The following is a 21127-nucleotide window of genomic DNA, read 5'->3' as shown; positions in this document are numbered from 1 at the left end:
GACGAAAAAAACTGTTGAAAACTGATTATTTAAGTGAATTTTCTATGTCCAAAGACCATAACTCTGCACAAAATCATCAGACCGGAACAAAATTCGAACTTGATCTGTAACTTGTCATGATAAAACTATATACTAATTATCAAATCAATATCTTCAAGAATGACAAACAAACCTACCACTAAATTCTTCAAACAATTTACCAAAGAAAAGGAAAAAAATCCAAAATGTCATTTTGCCTTTTAAGAAATGAGTTATTTCCCTTTGAACAGAAAACTACTAATAAATAAGTATTTCATCAAAAATTTAATTCTAGGGAAAGGGCTTTTACTGAACAAAGAGAAAAGCTAAAATCTTGAAAATTGAACTTGACCTGTAACTTGTCATGATAAAACAATAAACCAAATATCAAATCAATATCATCAAGCACGAAGAAAAAAAGTCTGGAAAACTGATTTGCCGGAACGACAGATGGACAGAGTGCAAACCTAAAGTCCCCTTCGACTTTGTCCGTAGGGGACTAATTAATAGTTCTGCAGGTAAATCTTCAATCCAAAAGAGGAATCTAAAGTCCAAAAAGGGTACTTACAGTCCTTAAAGTGAATCTACAGACCAAAGGGAATCTTGTCTCCTGAAAGGGAATCTACATTCCAAATAGGGAAATTTCCATCCACAAGGTCAATCGAAAGTCTTAATGGAAATTTCCACCAAAAGGAAAATCTAGTTTCAAAATGTATTCCAAGAAGATGATCTACAACATGGAATTTACACTCCTGAAAGTGAATCTAGTCCAAATGTGGGAGTTTAAAATCCTGAAGACAAATCTACAGTCCTAAATGGTAATCTACAGATCCAAAAGGAAATTTACAGTCCAATAGGGGAATATAAAATTCTAAAGGGGAATCTACGGTATAAAATAGGGAGAAAACTAATTAATGTCCAGTAAAATAGTAATATAGAGAGTTGAAATACTGGCACTAATTTCAAACCAATATAGGGAGATAACTGCCAAAATGTCAAATAAAACAGCAACACAGAAAGTTAACAAAGACAGCAATACAGAAAATTAAAACAAAAAGCAATTTAGAAAATTGACAGAAATACAGAAGTTGACACAGAAAGCAATACAGGAAGTTGACACAGACAGAAATACAGAAAGTTGGCACATACAGAAAGACAGAAAGTTGACACAGAAAGCAATTCAGGAAGTTGACACAGACAGAAATACAGAAAGTTGACACATACAGAAATACAGAAAGTTGACACAGACAGCAATAACTAAAGTTGACACAGACAGCAATACAGACAGTTGACACAAAGACAGCAATAAATTAGGTAGACACAGACAGCAATAAAGAAAGTTGACAGACAGCAAGACAGAAAGTTGACACAGACAGCAATACAGAAAATTGACACAAAGACAGTAATTAAGAAAGCTAACAAAGAAAGCCATACAGAAAGTAAACACAGACAGCGATACAGAAAGTTGACACAAACAGCAATACAGAAAGTTGACATACAGCAAGACAGAAAGTTGACACAAACAGCAATACAGAAAGTTGACACAGACAGCAATACAGAAAGTTGACAAAGACAGCAATACAGAAAGTTGACAAAGACAGCAATACAGAACTCAATAATGGGAAATAAAATGGCAATGCAGAAAGAAGACTAATGTTTTTTATTTGATACCAAACTCCATTTAACATCATCCATTAGTTTTGTAGGCTATCTTTTTTGACATTCAAATCTCTGAAAATCACATAATTTTTACAAATAACTATCATCAATCAATTTGTTATGTTCCGCAGCATTTATACTTGAATAAGTAGTTACCCTCAATAAACTCTTGAAAATTGTCCCAGATCAGAAAGTGTCATATAATATGGCCACTCAAATATTTTTGATTAGAAAATCACATGTCTTCTTTTTGACTATTGGTACAAGGCTTTCTGAATGAGGCACAATGAGGATAATCAATAAGAGAACAAAATTAATTGAAAGAACAGTCTTGAGTTTAATAAATTAACAATTCTACTAATAATTCTGACAAATATCACTTAAATAATATTAAATTGTCATAAAAAATAAATTGTAAAAAGTTTTGAACTATGTTTTACCCCCGTAAACGTCCTCTGATGGAATTATTATTTCCAAAGTGTTTAGGAAACCTACTTGAAGGATGTAAGTATTGAAAAGTTACAAGCTTTTACATAAGGATCCCTGCAAACTTTTTATGTTGAAAAGTGACTGATTAACACAGCTCTCCAACTGTGCCAATTTCCTACAGAAAACATAGGATCTATCAATTCTAGTCAACATTGATCATTGGAGTATAATTTATTGGGGTTCTGTAGAGGGAATTCTTCATCAGCACTGATTAATAAATAAAGATTATCAAATGGATACCAAATATATTTCTTTTATCCCTTGGACGTAAAAATTAAAATATCAAACTTAGGATGTACTTCTTTTACTTCAGGGGTCCAAATTCTTTAGGGTTAGACCGTTGGGGTTTGTTTATGGTTAAGGTTGGGATAGGGGATGTTAGGGTTAGGTTCTAGAGAGGTAGGGCTAGTGTTATGGTTAGGTATGGGTTAGGGCAAGGTTTATGGTAAAGGATAGTTTATAGTATAGCTTTACATGGGTTGGGACCCCTAAAGTAAAAGAAGGCCAAATTATTAGGTTTTCATCATATTAACTATGAGCTTCAAGTCACATTAGAAGTTTTTGGGATTGACCAATTTGCAAATTATCTCCAAAAGCTTCATACTGTGTCCAGCAGCAAGTATCTCAATACTGTATAGGGAAAACATTTAATTGACTTATATTCAGATTATATTTTCAGGGACTATCAATAGTACTTTTAATTTCTCAAGCTTGACAAGATGTAAACAGGAAGTGGACTTCTAAAGTTTGGCGGAAAATAATATCAATGTTAACTGACAAACAGACAAGTCCAAATCAAACATTTCGGTCAACAAATTTGAAATCACAATCTTATAATTCTGTATTTTGTGACCAGTTCAGTTCAGTTTTAATGTTGGAAGAAACATAAAATAAAGACAAATACATAATAAACAAGGTTTGTCACCGAATTTTTTTTTAAAACAAAGAGATGAACATTTTTTTATGAAAAAATTTTTAAAATCTTATAGCGAAAAAATATTAATTTACAGGATTTATAGAATCATTTACTAATTTATAAAGCTTAATATATCTTAAAGTTTATATATCTCCCTCAAGAGAGTTATTGAACTCAATCAGTCACCAAATAAAATTCCCTAGAATAAAAGCCAGGTGTTCCAATCTCAATGATATAACCTCAACATCTCCTTTTGAACATGATACCCTAAAATGTACCTCTATCCATTTCTACATCTCCAATACATAAAAGAGTTACCAAAAATCATGTTTCTAATGAACCATATCAGAGAATTACAGTTCTTGTGTCCCAGCTAAAACACATTTTAATCAACAACAGATGGCATTTTAACAGATCATTATTTCTTAGACTTCTGTCTGCCGGATTCAATTTATTTTTTAATCAATATATGTTATAAATCGTGTTTTTTACACATACATTCTTACATAAAGAATAAATTTTCAAAAATAATCATTATATATACATCATTCATCACATCTCAATGAAAACACTGCATAATGGCGCACTGGTGAACATTTCTGGCAATTCTCTGTGATTTCTAATAACGCTGACATAAGTGAAAGCACATTTGTCGAAAGCAGATCAAAGATTTGAACCCTTGTCATCCCAATAAAAAACTTCAAACTATTCCGCGATTGCCTAAGATCAGGTAATATGATTTCAATGTTGATTAACGAAGATCCGGATATGAGTGTCAATTTAATTGATATAATTGAATGTATCTGATTCAAAGAAAAAAGAAAAATCCCATCATGCCTAATCTTCCCCTATGATAAAGTCATCATTGTATTTTGACAAAAAAATAGACATGTGCAAGTTTTTAAACTCAGGGGAGTTGTCTTTTTTTTTTAAATAACATTATTACTTATAACCCTTCTCCTCATGGATGCTTTTCCATTTTGTACTTCTTTCAATAACTTAACTTTTAATTGCACAAATCTATGGGCCAAATAAAACAATATGTTTTTTCTTGCTTTGAAAACAGAGGTGTTTTTTCCTGCTTTTGTATAATGGCAGCTTCTAGCATGTCTAGAAAGAACGGTAAATTTCAAAAACTTACTTAATTTTTTTTTATACATTTAAGTATTTATTTTTATCAAAAGTTTGGCTGAATTAAAAGTCACTTCATGTTTCCATATCATTACTCCCTTTTTGGTATTTTCTTCTTCTCCTTTTTTCAACTAGAACCATTTCCATACAATGACCTTCTGAACATCTATATGTTATTTTTAACTGTATTATATTATTTGGTTGCTGTCTCTTATTTTAACATAACCACATGTCTACTTTGATCTTTATCAATCAATCTGACCAGAATTGCCTTTTCTAATAATAAAACCAAAACAAAATTGAAAAAATCATTTTTATGAGAATGACTCTAACTGTTTCTAATATCATTTGAGCAAAATAATAGCAGTTCAATAAGTATAACCTCATCAATATTAATCAAACAGCCAAAGTTTTGACAAACCATCAAGTATCTTATCCTCTTTCATGTTGTATCAATAATCATTTTCATTCAAGTCAACTTAATACTTTTCTCTATAGATGAAATAAGCGACCTAATACATTTCTCCACAAATGAAATGAGCGACCTAATACATTTCTCCACTAGAAACTTACAAATGTAATAAGCCATAACCTAAAGGATGCTTAACTTCCTTCTTATGTCGTTTTCTTGATCTTAAATATCATTAATTAACCAATACAAAGGTAATATTGAAAGAAAATACTGGCTAAATAGACAGAGGTTAGGCATACTTCAAAATGAGTACTGGAGTCAATGGATTGGAAATCCGAGTGTTTCAATGACTATAGTATTTAATGTGATGTAGAATATTTTGGAAGTTTGTGAGACAAAGTGAAGGCTTATTGTTTAATTTGTTAAAAGTTTTCATAACATTTTTTTTTCATAATGTTATACATAAATCAATGATATCAGAATTTGTCATTAGAAAATAGTTATTATCAATAAATGAATGTCTATACTGCAAAGTACGACATTTTCGTAAGGCGTTTATTCCAGTAGATCATAACTAAATTTTAAGACAAGAAAAAGGCAAAAATAAAACCTTGTGAAAACAGGTTTGGCCTTTGAAATCGTGAAATTTAAAGTCCACATAAAAATACACTTTACAAAGAGCCAAAGAGCAGAAAACAGCCAAAGACCTCATTTTCATACAACCCAGACTGAAGCAATTTCTAATGAAACTAGCATTCTGTGAGTATTGCATGGCAATACATAGTCCCCTACTGGTTAAAAATTCATTGTATTGGAACAAAATACGAACTTGATCTATAACTTGTCAAGGTGTAAACTAAATAACAAATATCAAGTCAATATCTTCCAGCATGACAAAAAAAAGTGTTGAAAACTGATTATTTAAGTGAATTTTCTAAGTCCAAGGACCATAACTGTGCACAAAATCATCAGACCGGAACAAAATTCAAACTTGATCTGTAACTTGTCATGATAAAACTATATACCAAATTTCAAATCAATATCTTAAAGCATGACCGAAAAAATTGTGGAAAACTGATTATTTGAGTGAATTTTCTAAGTCCAAGGACCATAACTCTGTACCAAATCTGATCTTGAAAGCTTGATCTGTAACTTGTCATGATAAAACTATATATAAAATTTCAAATCAATATCTTTAAGGATGACGAAAAAACGTGCAGAAAACTGATTATTTGAGTGAATTTTCCAAGTCAAAGGACCATAACTCTGCACAAAATTATCAGACTGGAACAAAATTCGAACATGATCTGTAACTTGTCATGATAAAACTATATACAAAATATCAAATCAATATCTTCAACCATGCAGAAAAAAAGTGTGGAAAACTGATTTGCCGGACTGACAGATGGACAGACAGACAGACAGACAGACGGAGTGCAAACCTAAAGTCCCCTTCGACTTCGTCGGTAGGGGACTAATAACTTTGTAGCAGTAAGAGTTACCAGTCTCTGAAATTTTAAGATTTGGGATTCCATCCCTTCTGACCACCTTGTATTTTAAAACTAACCTCAAATTTTCTGTAGATACTAAATCATAAATATTTTCAATGCAGAGATCAAAATATCTATGTTCATACAAAACAATCATTGTAAAATTGTTGCATAAATATATATGGGATAATGTGTTGCTGTGGTTACCTAGAAATTTGTCAATCACAAATTTTTCTATTAAAACCATCTCATCACTTTTTATTGGATTCTGCCTATGATCACAATTAGCCTTAGCATATGCAAATAAATAAATATACATATAATTGAGGAAAAAAAGATGTCAACACTTAATTTTCACAGGCTTGTGTAACAATTAAACATTATTTTATTTTTGAATATTCCTCAAAACTTAGCATATATATAACTCTTATAAAAATCCCAACCAATATAGAGCTCTAATAAACTGTCCTTTACCTTTGCCTTACCCTAAACCTAACCCTAAACCTAAAACTAATCCTAAACCTAACCCTAAAACTAACCCTAAACCTAACCCTAAAACTAACCCTAAACCTTATCCTAAACCTTACCCTAAACCTTACCCTAAACCTAACCCTAAAACTAACCCTAAACCTAACCCTAAAACTAACCTTGAACAACCCCTATCATAGAACAACCCCATACTTAACCATTAACCATAAATGAACCCTTAACCCTGAAGTATAGGAATCTTAAAGTAAAAGAAGGCCTCTTTTTTCTATCAACAAACAAAGTGGTAAACTTTTGGCACTACTTATCTACTGGACCTTGTTTAATCTTAACTTGAACTGGTACTTACCTTCACATGTGCATTTCCCTTTTTTTTTGTCAACAAAGATATTACGAAATATTTGTCAGGTAACCAACCTACCCAACATTATGAACTGGTACTTTTTTGTGCTTACCTCAGGTGTGTTTTTCTTAAATTCTCTACTCTGTTCTACTAATCTTTTGCGTGAGGCGTCACTTTCGTCTTGTCTGTTAGCTAGTTCTGTTGCTGTTGTATCTAGTTCCTTCTACAAAAGAAAAGAAATTATTTTTAATTATTAAGAATTATTTAACTATTAGTTACTAATAAAAAAAAGTTGAAGATCTTTGTAAAGCAGAAAAAAAACAAACTATAAAAATAAACAAACTATAAAAATAAACAAACAACTATATACACTGTGCATTTTATGAATTTGTCAGTAAAGCACAAATACAATTCTTGTCCAAAATAAATATTTCAACTTTGCACAGAAAGGGTTAAATGTAAAAAAATGTAAAAAAAAATAGGTACCTTTCAATGAAAGATTTTTATTACCTGAATTTCAAAACATTTTTGCCAATAAACAGTGTCATGTAAATAAGCATCCCACAATGCAACACTCATTCATCAAACAGAAAGAAATTCTTACTACCTGGTGCATTGGTACCCTGAAACCAAACTGAATTATTTCTGCTAATGATGTGTTTCAATATGAATGATCACGACATTTTTAAGACACTGCACCATGATAGGTGAAGGTCACATGATTTTTCAATGTAAATCAACAATCACACATTATGATAGCCAATCCTGACACTGACAGGCTCTCAGAAAAAAAAAGTCACAAATGATCAAATGATTAATGATGACTGTCCCATGTAAGTGGACTTTATAAGTATTTTGTAGTATCCAAAAATGTCTACGTAGATCAAGAATCATTTATAAGATTTTTTGTGCTTATACAATCCAACGATACTTTAAGAAGGCATCACAGAAAAAAGGTCAAATTTCGATGATCATAAAGACAGCATAGAAAACCAAGTCAATTGTTTCAAGAGTCAGGAATGAAAAAAACACTGTCCCTGATCCTTCAGTGATGTTTTTTTTCCATATAACATGACTTTAATTACTGTGATTTTTTTTTCAACTGTACTTTTTATTCGTTTTTCTTCATTTACATGTGTCTTTAAACAAGTATACTCAATTTAAGAAGATTGAATTGCAACGAGAGAGAAAAACAACTTACTGGTACTTGGTTTTTTAAACCATTTTTTTTGTACTGGTTTTATATATCGGTAAAACTCTTTAATGATTGCACTCACAGTATCATGTCCAGATATTTAAAGAAAAGATGACAGGCACAGTTTCTCATCTTAACTTTATGTCCGAGAACAAGTTCAATAAAATTAACAGTTAACAAATGTCCAAGAACAAGTTCACCAAATATTTACAATTTACAAATGTCCAAGAAAAGGGTACATGACAATTAAGACAAACAATGTTCAAAGTTTTTATATGGTTCACTAACTATGCAAATCATCACAAGTAAAGAATAAAATCAAAACGTTCATATCTAAAACATTCTAAAACAAAGAGTCAACATCTAATTGCCTTGACTGACAACAGCCTCATGAAATACAGAGACCCAGAAATACATCATGAAAATTTAAGCGTTCATTGCAGTTCTTCATCTTATAAGTTGCAAGGAGGTCGTTTGTCCTATTTCTAATAGGATGCTACCACAAACAACATGTAATACTTTTTAGGGTCTCTTAACTTACATTTTTATATAGATCTCTTATCCATATGTTTTTCATCACAATTGCTTAATTACTTAATTGCCTACAAATCAGTTGGAATAAATTAATTAAGAAGAGAACCTGTTTATTTATTTATTTATTTATTAGATCTTACAGTGAATTTAAAATTCATTCCGTTACAATTAATTTTAAAGTAAAATTTTCAATGCAAAATCTAATAAACAATAATATAATATGCTTTAATTGTCAATCAAAATATTTTAATTAATAATTAAACATGTGATTGTTTAGTGATTAAGTGTTATTGCCCTCAAATGCACTTTATACATGTGTATATAGGATAAAATATACAAAATGTACATATAAAAAAACATACACATTCATACCTGCCAACTTTCAAAATCTACATGGGGGATTTAAAGACAAGAGGACCTCATACCTTTACATGTCATTAGTGTACTCAATTACTTTAGTAGAACATCTATGGTTTTGATTGAGTGTACATGTTTAAATGTATTTTTTATTCCTCTGAATGCCTTTTTAAAAGTATTTAGTCTAAATATTAGAATATTATAAGGATCAGGTCAACACCTCTCATGGGGGATATCCCCCATAAAGGAGGAAAGTTGGCAGTTCTGCTGACATTTTGTATGATGTATCCAATACATACATTAAATACCTCTTTCTGGTTTTATTAATGTGTTTTGGATTGTTGTCTCATTTTGTATATCTTATATAAAGCCTCCTTTGTCTATATTCCTTTCTACAAAGTATAGATACAAAAAAAACATTCAAGCAACATTTTAAAATTTTACAACTTTTAAGAGATAAAATTATTTTAGGTATTGAGAAATAATCATTTGGAAAACCAATTGTGATGATAGACCAGTTAAGAGATAAAATTATTTTAGGTATTGAGAAATAATCATTTGGAAAACCAATTGTGATCATAGACCAGGCTTTTGAAAAATAATGTTTTTTAAAGGGAGGTAACTTATATATATGAAAACTTGAATTGATGCATGAACATTACTATTAGTTTCCAGAAGACTGGATTTAGTCTGCAGTTTATAAAAGTCAACTTTATGGTTGCAGAGTTTGATTTAGTGCAGGGACATTGAATTTCATTATCCAATAACTATCTGAAACCAATACTTTGTGCCGAAAACCTATTTCCATTTCAAATCATCTAACATTCCAGAACTTTTTATGTAATTTGTCTAACCTTGATAATAAATCTCAAATTTTATGCTTTATTTGTGTCCCATCCTTACCTATCAGGTCAATTCTATACATATTTAAAATTCAAATTCGATCATCTTACACCTAAACAATCAGCAATCGTTTCACCTTTTGGGTGTCTTGCTTGCTTCAGCGCACACCGCATCTCTTCCTGAACAATACAATGATGGTGACAAGATCAAATTTTGTAATTGTTGAGAAGTCTAATACATTTAAGATCGGGAATATTAATGACAAAATCTTATCCACGGCACATTAAACATGAATATTCCGTGCCCTGAATTAAAAACAAAACTGTATCGACTGTTTAAATCATCAGACATTAAATCTGATATCAGTCGAATAAAAAAGATCATGATTTTAAATGAAAATAAGAAATATTTGACAAAACATTGTAAAAATATACAATGATGTAAAAAACAACTAAAATCCACTTGAATACACAGGTGCTTGGGTTCAATTACAATCGAACAATAACAAATAGCAATTAAATTGCAAATTTTATTTTCCACTGTACAATAACCATACTACTTCCTTGCATATCTTTTTCACCTTAACTGACAAATTTGTCATTGTAATTGTAAGACTGTTCAATTCTTTTTGTAGCAGATGATAAAAAGAATCCATTGGAAGGTGTGAATTTAAATGTTCGCAAATGAAAATTCTGAAAAAACCTTATTTTTGTCACTAGTTATATGTAGTGAATATTACAAAAGACGTTAATTCAATTCTTTCCTTTCATAATTCAAATACAGTAGGAGTTATTTCCCTTTTAGACAACTATTCTTATGCAGATTATTTAGCACTCCTGACATCTTATTTCATATTGAATATTTCTGAAACTTCAACTCCACCTACCTTTAAACATTTTCATCTATATTTTTATATAGCATTATTAAAATACTCTGTTTAATCAAAATCTGACATTCTACAGTTAAACACACATCTTCTTGTCATTAGATACCCAAGAGAGACAACTCTTGCAAATAGAAGATATTGGAGATAATTCCAACATATATAAGAATTAAAATGGGAGATAACTCTGACAAGAATTACAAAATTTAAGGAAAATATTCAATTCTAAAGAGTCAATAATCTCTAAGTAAGTCTAAATATGATGTTTAATAGATAAAAAGTAACATTGGAAGTGCTTTGTTTAGTATATTTGAATATAATCACAAACAAAGAAAGCTGGTCAAGTGATATTTGTATGTAAATATAGCTGCTCTATAGCATCACTATGAATCAGACCAAGTACATCAGCTATTGATATTTACTGGCACTGTTATTTTGTCTACTGTAGCTTTTCTTGATAGGAATACAGTTTAGTGTACTGTTTACTGCAAATGGACATTTTTGTTGGAGAAATACAGCACTAGGCTACAGTTTATCTCAATATCCAGTATAAACATGATGAGCATACAAACAATGAACAAATTTCATGCAAAACTTTTCAATAGATAATGATTTTAAAGTTTAAAGACTAAACTATAAAATCCTTTTTAAAAAACTTAACATATTAAAGAAACAATATCTTATTTCAAAGTTTGATGTTTTGTTTTATAAATCATAAAGTTCACAAAGTAGTCTATACAGATAATTGAATTTTGAAGAAGTGTATTAAATCTGATCAATATGAAAATCGTTATTTTAGACACTTTTAAATCTATGAATCAACAGTTGATTTACCTTTAATTTACAAAGCTTGATCCCTTCTGACGCAGTCCCTGAGTATCATGGATTTAAATCTAATCGAAACTGACTGTGTAGATATTGATAACAGTCGGTCAATCAGTTACCAATCACCGAAAAAATGAAAGGGAAGAGTTTAATCTGTAACGATTACGTTACTAAGACAAAAAGACATCTCATGTATTGGTCTATAATATAATTACAAAAGAGGGTGGGTTCAATTTTCCAATTGAAAAATTCCGTTGCACTTATTACGGCCATCAAGGGAACAAGGAGTTTAAAGATTAGGACTTTCTCTCGATGTGAAAAATTATGCACATTGACTACTTATCTCAGGAAAAAGAAAGATCAGAGCACTTTACATTTATTTATCTATCCACTTATCAAAAAATGTTTTCTTCTTAATAATACAATATGTATCAACCAATTGTGTTAAAAGTTGAAATTAGATCAGTTTTTCAAGTAAAATTATTGTTAAATTAACCATACAAGTGAACTGTTTATCATATAAGTAATTGATTAAAATGAGTATTGTCTGATCTTAGTTGCCAGCAAAATGTTCCTGCCCTGTTCCCACACAAATAAAATAGTTAAACATTGAGACAATTGACTCTATGCATTAGTAGTGCAAAATTCTATATAGAGAAATATTTCACATTTCATGTAAACCTATCACTATATTTGATATTTAAAACTATGTGGAAAGAAAAATCTTCCACATTTTCAATTATTAACATTCAATATAAAATTACAAGGAAAAATGAAAACTGTCATTTCAACATCTCATTTTTCTTACTTACCTTAAAGTTCTTTTTTTTTTTTAAAAGATATGAAACGTTTTGTTATGAATTTTTAAGGCCAGTTAAGTAAGTATATAATACTTTTAATACTGGTAAAAAAAAAATTTGGAGAAGGGTTCATCTGCCCTGAGATTTAACAACAATTTTTGCACATCTTTTTTTATGTGTCCAAAAACAGACAGAGGAATAGTCATTGCAGGTGTATTACTGAAGAATAAGTTGACCTCAAAATGTCTTTGAGTTATTTGTGTCATTGGATTGCTGTCTCGTTGATGTTTTACCAAAATCGTCCTCTTTTCACATGGAAAACTATTTGTTTGTCAAACATGCTCCACTTGACCCCCCTATCAAATAAATCCAGACTTCAGGTCTCATCATAAAGTCACATCAGTTGACAGTCTCATCATTTTTGAACAAATCACTATACATAATACCATTTCATAATCTGCCAAAATGATGTTTTGATAAATTTCAAATAAATCAGAATATCTGATTCATCCGACCTAGTTTGAAATCAACATCATTGAAATCAACATCATAACCATACGAAACTTACATAATAATTTGATTGATATACACTGCATCCTGTTGTTCTGGTAAAAATCACCGTTTGACAGAAACCATGATTCATTTTGTCTAACATTTTTAATGATGGTGTTTTGATTGGATACTGTTTGAATAAAAGCATCAATTGATCACTACAGACAAAACATGGACTGTGTCATTTTCTTGAATACCAAAAAAATTGTCATATTTTATTTTCATGTATAGAAACCTTTTACATACGTTTTTCTTGAAAAGAGGATATACATGTTTTTTGTAACAGAACAAAGACATACTTACTGTTCAAATTTTTATCTTTACTATCAAGATTTTTTTTTCACACAAAAATGAAGAGAGGAATCACATGAAATTAAATGTTCGCATTGTGTATATTGTTGTATTGTTTGCCTTCAACCCCTTGGAATATAAATGTGCATTTCTTAATAAAGATAAATTGAATATGAATTAAATATCTTGCAAACTCTCCCAGTTTAAGGGAAATAACTCTACCCCCTTCGATAGGCTTCTAATGTCTAGAAAAGAGTTAATTCCCTTAAGATCAAAAGTACTCTTTATAAAAATATTTTAGATCTTTAAGATAATAATAGACTCTAACTGAATTCGATCTTTGAACTGAGTTAGTTAAATCAGAATAAACTGAGAGGATATAAGATTTCTTGTTCTATAGGCTTCCAATGTCTAGAAAAGAGTGGCCTCCCTTAGAGTTAAAAGAGCACCTCATAAAAATATTTGAACTCTTGAGATGATTATAGACTATATATAACTGAAATTCGATCTTTTAACTGAGTAAGTTAATCCAGAATAAATTGAAAAGATACAAGTTTTCTAGTTCTAAATAGGCTTCCAATGTCTAGAAAAGAGTGGCCTCCCTTAGAGTCAAAAGTGCTCTTCATAAAAATATTTGAACTCTTGAGATGATTATAGACTATATATAACTGAAATTCGATCTTTGAACTGAGTAAGTTAATCCAGAATAAATTGAAAGGATACAAGCTTTCTTGAAGCTTGAAGTATCAGTAAAAAGGCCAAACAGACATCAAACGGATCTTCTGCTAACTTTACAACTATAATGTAACATCAAATGACCCATGCCAATGCAAAGAAATTGTCTACATATCTACATGCACACGATCTTTGATCTTAATCACAATAAATCATTCAAATCACCCTGCTAATTGTCAGATCAAGTATTTTCTTCATTTCAACATCAGATTGGATAATTGATTTCACAGAAAAAAAGATTGAAAAGATAAGTAAATCCTATTTTTATAGAACTTTACCCATTACTTGGTGATTGATTTGGCAAACGAAAGATTGAATTGCAAAATATATGTGATTCTACTCATAAGAATTTGTGGTCATAGATTTCCTATTAAATTTTCTTTATTAACCTGATAGTCAACATTTCAATTTATTTTGGCAAAAATATCTTTTATGTTTTTTTTTTACTGGTATATAATTTATTTTAATGGATTTCTACGAAGCACTTGAAGATCTTACTAGCATTTGTCTGTTACAGTTAACTTCTGAAACTTAAACTATTGATATATATGAAATGCTTATATTTTAAAGGAATTATCATCCAAATTAAAAAAAAAAGGGTTTTTTTTTGCATCTTTTTTTACTCCTAAACAATTGATTTTAATGGATTTCTACAAAGCACTTGAAGATCTTATAGTCTGTTTCAAATGGAACTGTACCCTATTGATACATTGTATATCTTATATACTAAGGAATCAACATCCAAATTACAAAAATGTTTTTTTTTGCATTTTGTGGATTTATTTCACTCTTTGAAAGAATAGAAAGAACCACCCCATAAAATCTTTATCTTTGAGTAGTTTGCACTTTGACAATAATTGCTGAAATAAACATCAGAGAGTGTTTTCTTTTTTTTTTATAATCTACTTTTTTCTTTTATTTTACAATTTTCTTTGTATCTCTTTTTTTTTTTTTTATTATTTTTCATCAATAATGTTACAGAAATACATAGATCCGAAACTATTTTGAATCCCATTTTCAATTCTTGATTTGTTGTGCAGCATAACAAAAATCAAAATCACTTTCAAAGGCATTTATCACATTTTGGTTCCTTTGAACTTTGTCTTCTTCATCCTCATTCCATCTTAACTAATAATCCTGAATCAAATAGATGGTTAAACAAATACCCATGTTTAAAAGAAAATCTGCCATATTGAAGCAAATAGCAACGTTTGTATTTACTGTTCAATGTTTGGTCAATTGTCAAACTTACTGCACAGGAAAAGTTCAAATTCTCCCCTTTTTAGGAATCTATTTACAATCATTTAGTTTCTTATAAAATAAACATTCGATTTGTTGACGCAGAATATCTGAAATCAAACAACGAAACGTTTTCCGCTAATATAAAAATGGCTACGATTCTAAGATCTATCGCTCAACAAGAAAATTTTAAGAAACTCCACCTGACAAAGATCATGGCAGTACCTGATGATGTTGCGCTTTTTAAGCCTCGGAAGGTCGAAGATCAATAGATCGGCGGCATTCGTCTAATGCCCTATCAAAAGAAATGAATTAACGCTAATCAATTTGTAACTTCTATACAAACATAAGATTTCATATAACAAGAGACAAATATACGTTATCAGTGATTTAACCCTCGACCAAATACCGTCAGATTAGTGACTTTTACTTTTACAGGAATCTGGACACTTTTCAATGAAGATTTTAGATCAAATGTATCAATTAGGAAAGACAAGAGGAGATAAGCCTTTAAATAAATGTCCAGTTAATAAGCTTAAATCAATCATGTTAAAATGTACTTGAAATAAATGACGACCAATGTCAACGTCTACTTCTGCTGTCTTATTGATGCTTATGAACTCTCCATGTGAAAACATTATCTACTGAAGAGCTCTTTTAGTCAATCATTGAAAAATGATTATCACGAAAAAGAAAAACGACAAATAAAGTTAATATGAAGCATTGAAGTATTTGTCAGAAGAGGAAAAAACTTATATATTTACTAAACCCTTCAACACCAGTACAAGACTACAAGTGAAATAAAATTTTATTTTTTTTATAAAGAGGCTATTAGTACTGAGGACATGAGACCCTGAAATATTTGCCTGTATTATATGAACCACATGCTAACATTATTATAATTATTTTATGTTAATGCATATAAACTGTAAAATTAAGTTTATAGTGACAATTTACTTAAAACTATTACTGAATGTTAAAGCAAGTTGGGTACAAGCTGCAAAATTTAAATAGTTCCACAACTAAGTACTATCCTTTAAATTAGGGATTGTTTCCAGTATTTTTTATAAATATATAGTATAATAATATAAGTATCATTTGTTATAAATCAATAATTTTTTTTCTTCAGACTGGAAGAACAATTAATTTTTAAAATTACCAAATATTGATAATAATTTCTAATAGAATTGAGTTTTTAACGGCAGTCAATTAAAATTTCCCTAAAAGAGCCTTCTTTGATAATTTGAAGACAGAAACATAATGACGTCTGCTAAAAATGTCTTAGAGTGATTGGCGTCACATGATCAGAAATTTGAGATAAGTAAATGAACACAAGTGCCGAAACTATGCTGAGTATGGCTTTGTTTCACATAAAATCATTTTTCATTATGTGAAAATCTGTAATAATGGCATCAGTATACATCATGTGGAGCGATTGATGTACGAGCATCAACCTCTTGATGAAAATGAGATCATCTTTGAATAATGATCACCGTCTCAAAAACAGAAAGGCAAAAATGTTCTAATATCGGGAGGAATTTGCAGTTAGGTAAATGAATTGACTGATCAGATACTTAAGACAGGGAAAAAATCATAGATCTGTCCTACACGTTTTTTATTTGCCAACCTCAGGGTTGTTATAATTATTTTGTCATGATTGATAATATTTCTACCATGGCTTTGATTGCCTGCTTAAATTGCTTCGACTGGAGTTTGTCTTTGATGTTTAGTTAAATAATTTCAATTTGAACATATACATTAAATGCTTTTTCTGCTAGTTTCCACCCATAGATAAAAAAATAAGTCTGACACATCACCTTCATCTATTAGATTATAAAGAGGTAATTTGATGGTTTCAGATTTTCACTGGACATTTGGTTCTGCAAACAATGGTGACAGGCCTAGTTAGATAAAACAGTTTTCTAATTGGGTTTATACATCTATGGTTTATCACAAATAGATACATTTCTCCTACAAATTCTAAATAGAAACCTGGCATAGATCATTTGACATTCATACCACATCTTCTTATTTTCATATAGAGGGTTATGTCTTTAAATAGCACCTTGTTGTATATATATTTAGCATCAGTGCTATAAAACAAATCCATTATAATGTTTTTTAGAGCAATTGAATAAGGACTCTGATAGGTATTAAGGACAAATAATTAATTAGGGTAAAATGCCCTAGAAAGAACACTAACAAATCTAAATTGTATACGATAATTCATTAAGGTAAATCAAATTTAAATATATTGGTCAATTTTTTCTAATATTCAATGTGCTAACTGATATTTTTATGAAAAATATTGAAACTTCAGAAGGCCAACTAAAACTTGAACTTCTAACATATATCAATAAAATTGGTAAAGAAAGCTTCTCATATTTACCATGTCTTGTTCAACCTAGGCCTGTATTGACCCCTACGGGTCAATATTCAAGTTCTATTAATTATGTTTGATAGTACTTGCAATTGTATATATGACTGAACAAGTCAGCAAACCAACAACACAATAAAACCCCAAGGACATCCTGGGGTTCACAACCCATTAGTGTCTTCACCATATGCTGAGCATATCTATCACATCCATTCAGTACCCAGTAATTTTTCGAGACTTTTCAAGGACCTTTCGACATCATTGAGAATGTCATTATTTTAATAAACCTCTAAAACCCATATATGATTCTACGACAATAATCATAGTTTTAAAATTTCTATTTGAATGTGTAAATACACACCTTGAAGATTTAGGGATAGTGTGTAACCACAGAAACGACAGATTTATAGCTCACGTCAAAACAATTGAATTCTGTTTACGAAATTGACAGGTATAATAGTTTAATTTAATTGTTGTTGTGTTTAATTTACATTTGTACATTGGTTTTAATTACCACATAACAATATGTGCTTATCAAAACAAAAAACTATAAAGCAAACATCCCAGTGTATACCATTAAGGTAACAGGTACATATACGGCAAGAGATCTCACTGATTGTTATGAAATTTTACATGCAATTAGAGCATAAAATGAACTGCTTGTCGTTTGTTGCTGTGTATCATATTTTTCTTCAAGGTTGGGCGGTATTTACCACCCCCGGTATTTACCAGTGGTATTTACCGGTATTTACCGCCCCGGACAATACTCCCCAAGTGGTCAATACTGGCAAATACTGGTCAATTGAAATTTTCATGCTTCTTTTGACTGGCTTATCTATCAATTCTAGTAAAAAAATGGTTGAGGAGGGAAAACTTTATTCCTTTGGCATGATTCAGTTTATAAAAATGAATGATATTGGTATGTTATTAATTATTAAAACATTAAAAATGACTAATTTAGTTCTTAAGGGTAATTATATTGCATACTTTTGGTATACATATAAAATTGAGCAGCTATATCAGTTATTTTAACATGTATAAATCAAGATATTTTTTTCTTGAAAAGGTTTGAATTTTACAGGTAAATAGAATTACAAGTGACTAGCAATATAGATTATCAGAGCATTACCTATTATATGGCTAACAGGTGTCAAAAGTTTAATTACTATAATAACTGTCCCCTAATAAATGATGACATAACAGGAAAAAAGTCATAAAAGTGATTTCTAAAGATTGTTTTAAACAATGAATTAATTCCTGGCTATTCAACAGCATGATAAAATTGTTCTAAATGCAGGAAATGTTTTATTTTAATAAATATATAACATATATATATATAAAACAATTTTTTTAAATTTTTTAATTGCATCTTTCAAAATAACTGTTAAGAAAACCAGATGTTATATAGTCTCTCTTAAGTGACTGACTTCATGGTGTTAATGACTATATCTGTTGTATTATTAAATCAATATTTGATAAATCTTCATTAAACCATGTTCATGAACTAATTAATTGTGACTTTTTGTCCTATTACAATGTAGTAAATAAGTGACTTTCTGCCTTGTGACTATATCTATCCATTTACCAAGTAATTGACCTGAGGTAGGGACTAGTTTTATAGTAAAGTCCTATCAAAATTTCAATTGACCAGTATTTGCCAGTATTGACCAGTATTTGCCAGTATTTCCCGGTATTGACCGGTATTTACCGCCGGCATGGTCAATACTAGTATTGACCGCTTTTTTGCCATCCTTGTTTTTCTTTCATAATTTTGTACATAAATTAGGCCGTTAGTTTTCTTGTTTGAATTGTTTTACATTTGTCATTTCAGGGCCTTTTATAGTTGACTATTCAGTTTGGGTTTTGCTTATTGTTGAAGGCTGTACGGTGACCTATAGTTGTTAATTTCTGTGTCATTTGGTCTCTTGTGGAGAGTTGTCTCTTTGGCAATCATACCACATCTTCTTATTTTTATATGCATATTAATATCAAATAAATGGGGAATGTGTCCATGGGACACAGATGATGCCCCCGCTTGCATGTCATATAAAGTTACAAAGGGACATAACTGACCTAACTTTGCACTTGATCTGAGTTTTGTGGTAATAAGTATTATGTATAAGTTTCATAACATTTAGTTGAGGTAAACTCAAGTTAGAGAACGGAAACCAATTATGGGACGTACGGACGGACATACATAGACGGACTGACAAGTGTAAAACTTAATGCCCCTACCCCTACGGCGGGGGCATATAAAGCAGAATATCTTTACACATAAATTATTGCTTTAAATCATATATTTAACAAGAATGTGTCCATAGTACACGATGCCCCACTTGCACTATCATTTTCTATGTTCAGTGGACCGTGAAATTAGGGTCAAAACTTGTTGGATGATCTCTCATCAAGTATTCAAAGATTTATACATGCAACTTGAATATTTGGAATCTATCTCATTCTAGCAGAATTTTGTTACTAATTATAAGAAGCATAATTAACAGCTAAGAAAATTGTAAATCAATGTCCACTTTTCTTATTTTTGGATGACAGAAAATGAAGTATCTCCCTTTGAAAAAATTTGAAAAAATGCGGGAAATCAACTTTAATATATCACAGCTAAAATACAGAATACAGATTTTTATTCGATTACTTTAACATGCATAAGATACTGATAATATACTAACATACATGTTATTTCTTATCGACTGTTCACAGGGGATTTCACCTTTTAACTTCAAATCATAAAGAATAATAGGTTATACAAGTACATGTAAGAATTTATTGGCTTCATGGGTGCACTTCAAAACTAATTCATTTATTCTTAAAGGACAAATTACATGTGACATTTATTTAGTAAATGTTTTAAATGATGTTTTTTAATTTCTGCAAGAAATTTACACATCTGTTCTCTGTCCAATCTTAAAAATATGTCTCAAATCCAACTCTTGACCAATCAGAAATATCCAATTAAGTTCCTATAACACAACAACGGTTTTAAAATATAATTGATCCCTTTGTTACAAATCTGATGTAAAACAATAATCAAACAAACAAAATCACTTTTCTACCCATCAAGATTTATTATGACTAAAAAAGTTTAAAACAGATTTAAAATTTCTTTCAATATTTTGTAAATTTCTTGCAATACTTTAACTAAACAACTGATTATATAATGTACACTTGAAATCCAGCAAAAACAGTAGTCATAAGTTAACATGTTACAAAAAAAAATGTACTAAATGCATGATTTGAGTGATAGCCGTTTTTCCTGCAATCAATATCATTTGCAATGAAAATGTCTTGGATAGAGATTTCATCATATTTCAAATGTTTACATTTTGCAGATCGTTTTTTAAGTTTCAAATGATAATAAACCTGATAATTTGTAAGTTGTGAATAAAAGGTTAGAATTGACCATTGTCAAACAAATAAAGTACAAGTTTCTCCCTAAATACATGTTTCTGCACTAGGCATAGTTATACATTACCACACGTTCTACTAGCAGATATATCAATACAATACATGTATTTCTGAAAAATCAATTCTCCGAAC

The 21127-nt window shown here is 30.1% G+C and overlaps 2 protein-coding genes across 10 annotated transcripts in view; one reads left to right on the top strand and one right to left on the bottom strand.

Annotated features, from left to right (window-relative positions):
• Window positions 1–21127, top strand: part of LOC127710750 (glycosyltransferase 1 domain-containing protein 1-like) — an 801321-nt gene that overhangs the window by 274932 nt on the left and 505262 nt on the right. The gene's annotated exons all lie outside the window — the stretch shown is intronic.
• The window catches only part of LOC127710745 (protein CASP-like), a 106509-nt gene that overhangs the window by 73858 nt on the left and 11524 nt on the right, over window positions 1–21127 (bottom strand). For 5 of the 9 annotated variants that reach the window (XM_052216703.1, XM_052216696.1, XM_052216702.1 and 2 more), the window contains exons 1-2: window positions 7455–7541; window positions 7057–7167 (exon numbers count right to left, since the gene is read on the bottom strand). In XM_052216703.1, the coding sequence (XP_052072663.1) occupies window positions 7057–7167; window positions 7455–7523 (180 nt within the window). In that variant the 5' untranslated portion in view covers window positions 7524–7541. The other 4 variants (XM_052216697.1, XM_052216704.1, XM_052216699.1 and 1 more) reach the window with 2 other exon arrangements.

Source organism: Mytilus californianus, unplaced genomic scaffold (genome assembly GCF_021869535.1).
Source record: "Mytilus californianus isolate M0D057914Y unplaced genomic scaffold, xbMytCali1.0.p SCAF_8, whole genome shotgun sequence".
Lineage (NCBI taxonomy): Eukaryota > Metazoa > Mollusca > Bivalvia > Mytilida > Mytilidae > Mytilus > Mytilus californianus.
The sequence above is the reverse complement of the archived record's forward strand: the minus strand, read 5'-3'. Positions and strand labels throughout refer to the sequence as shown.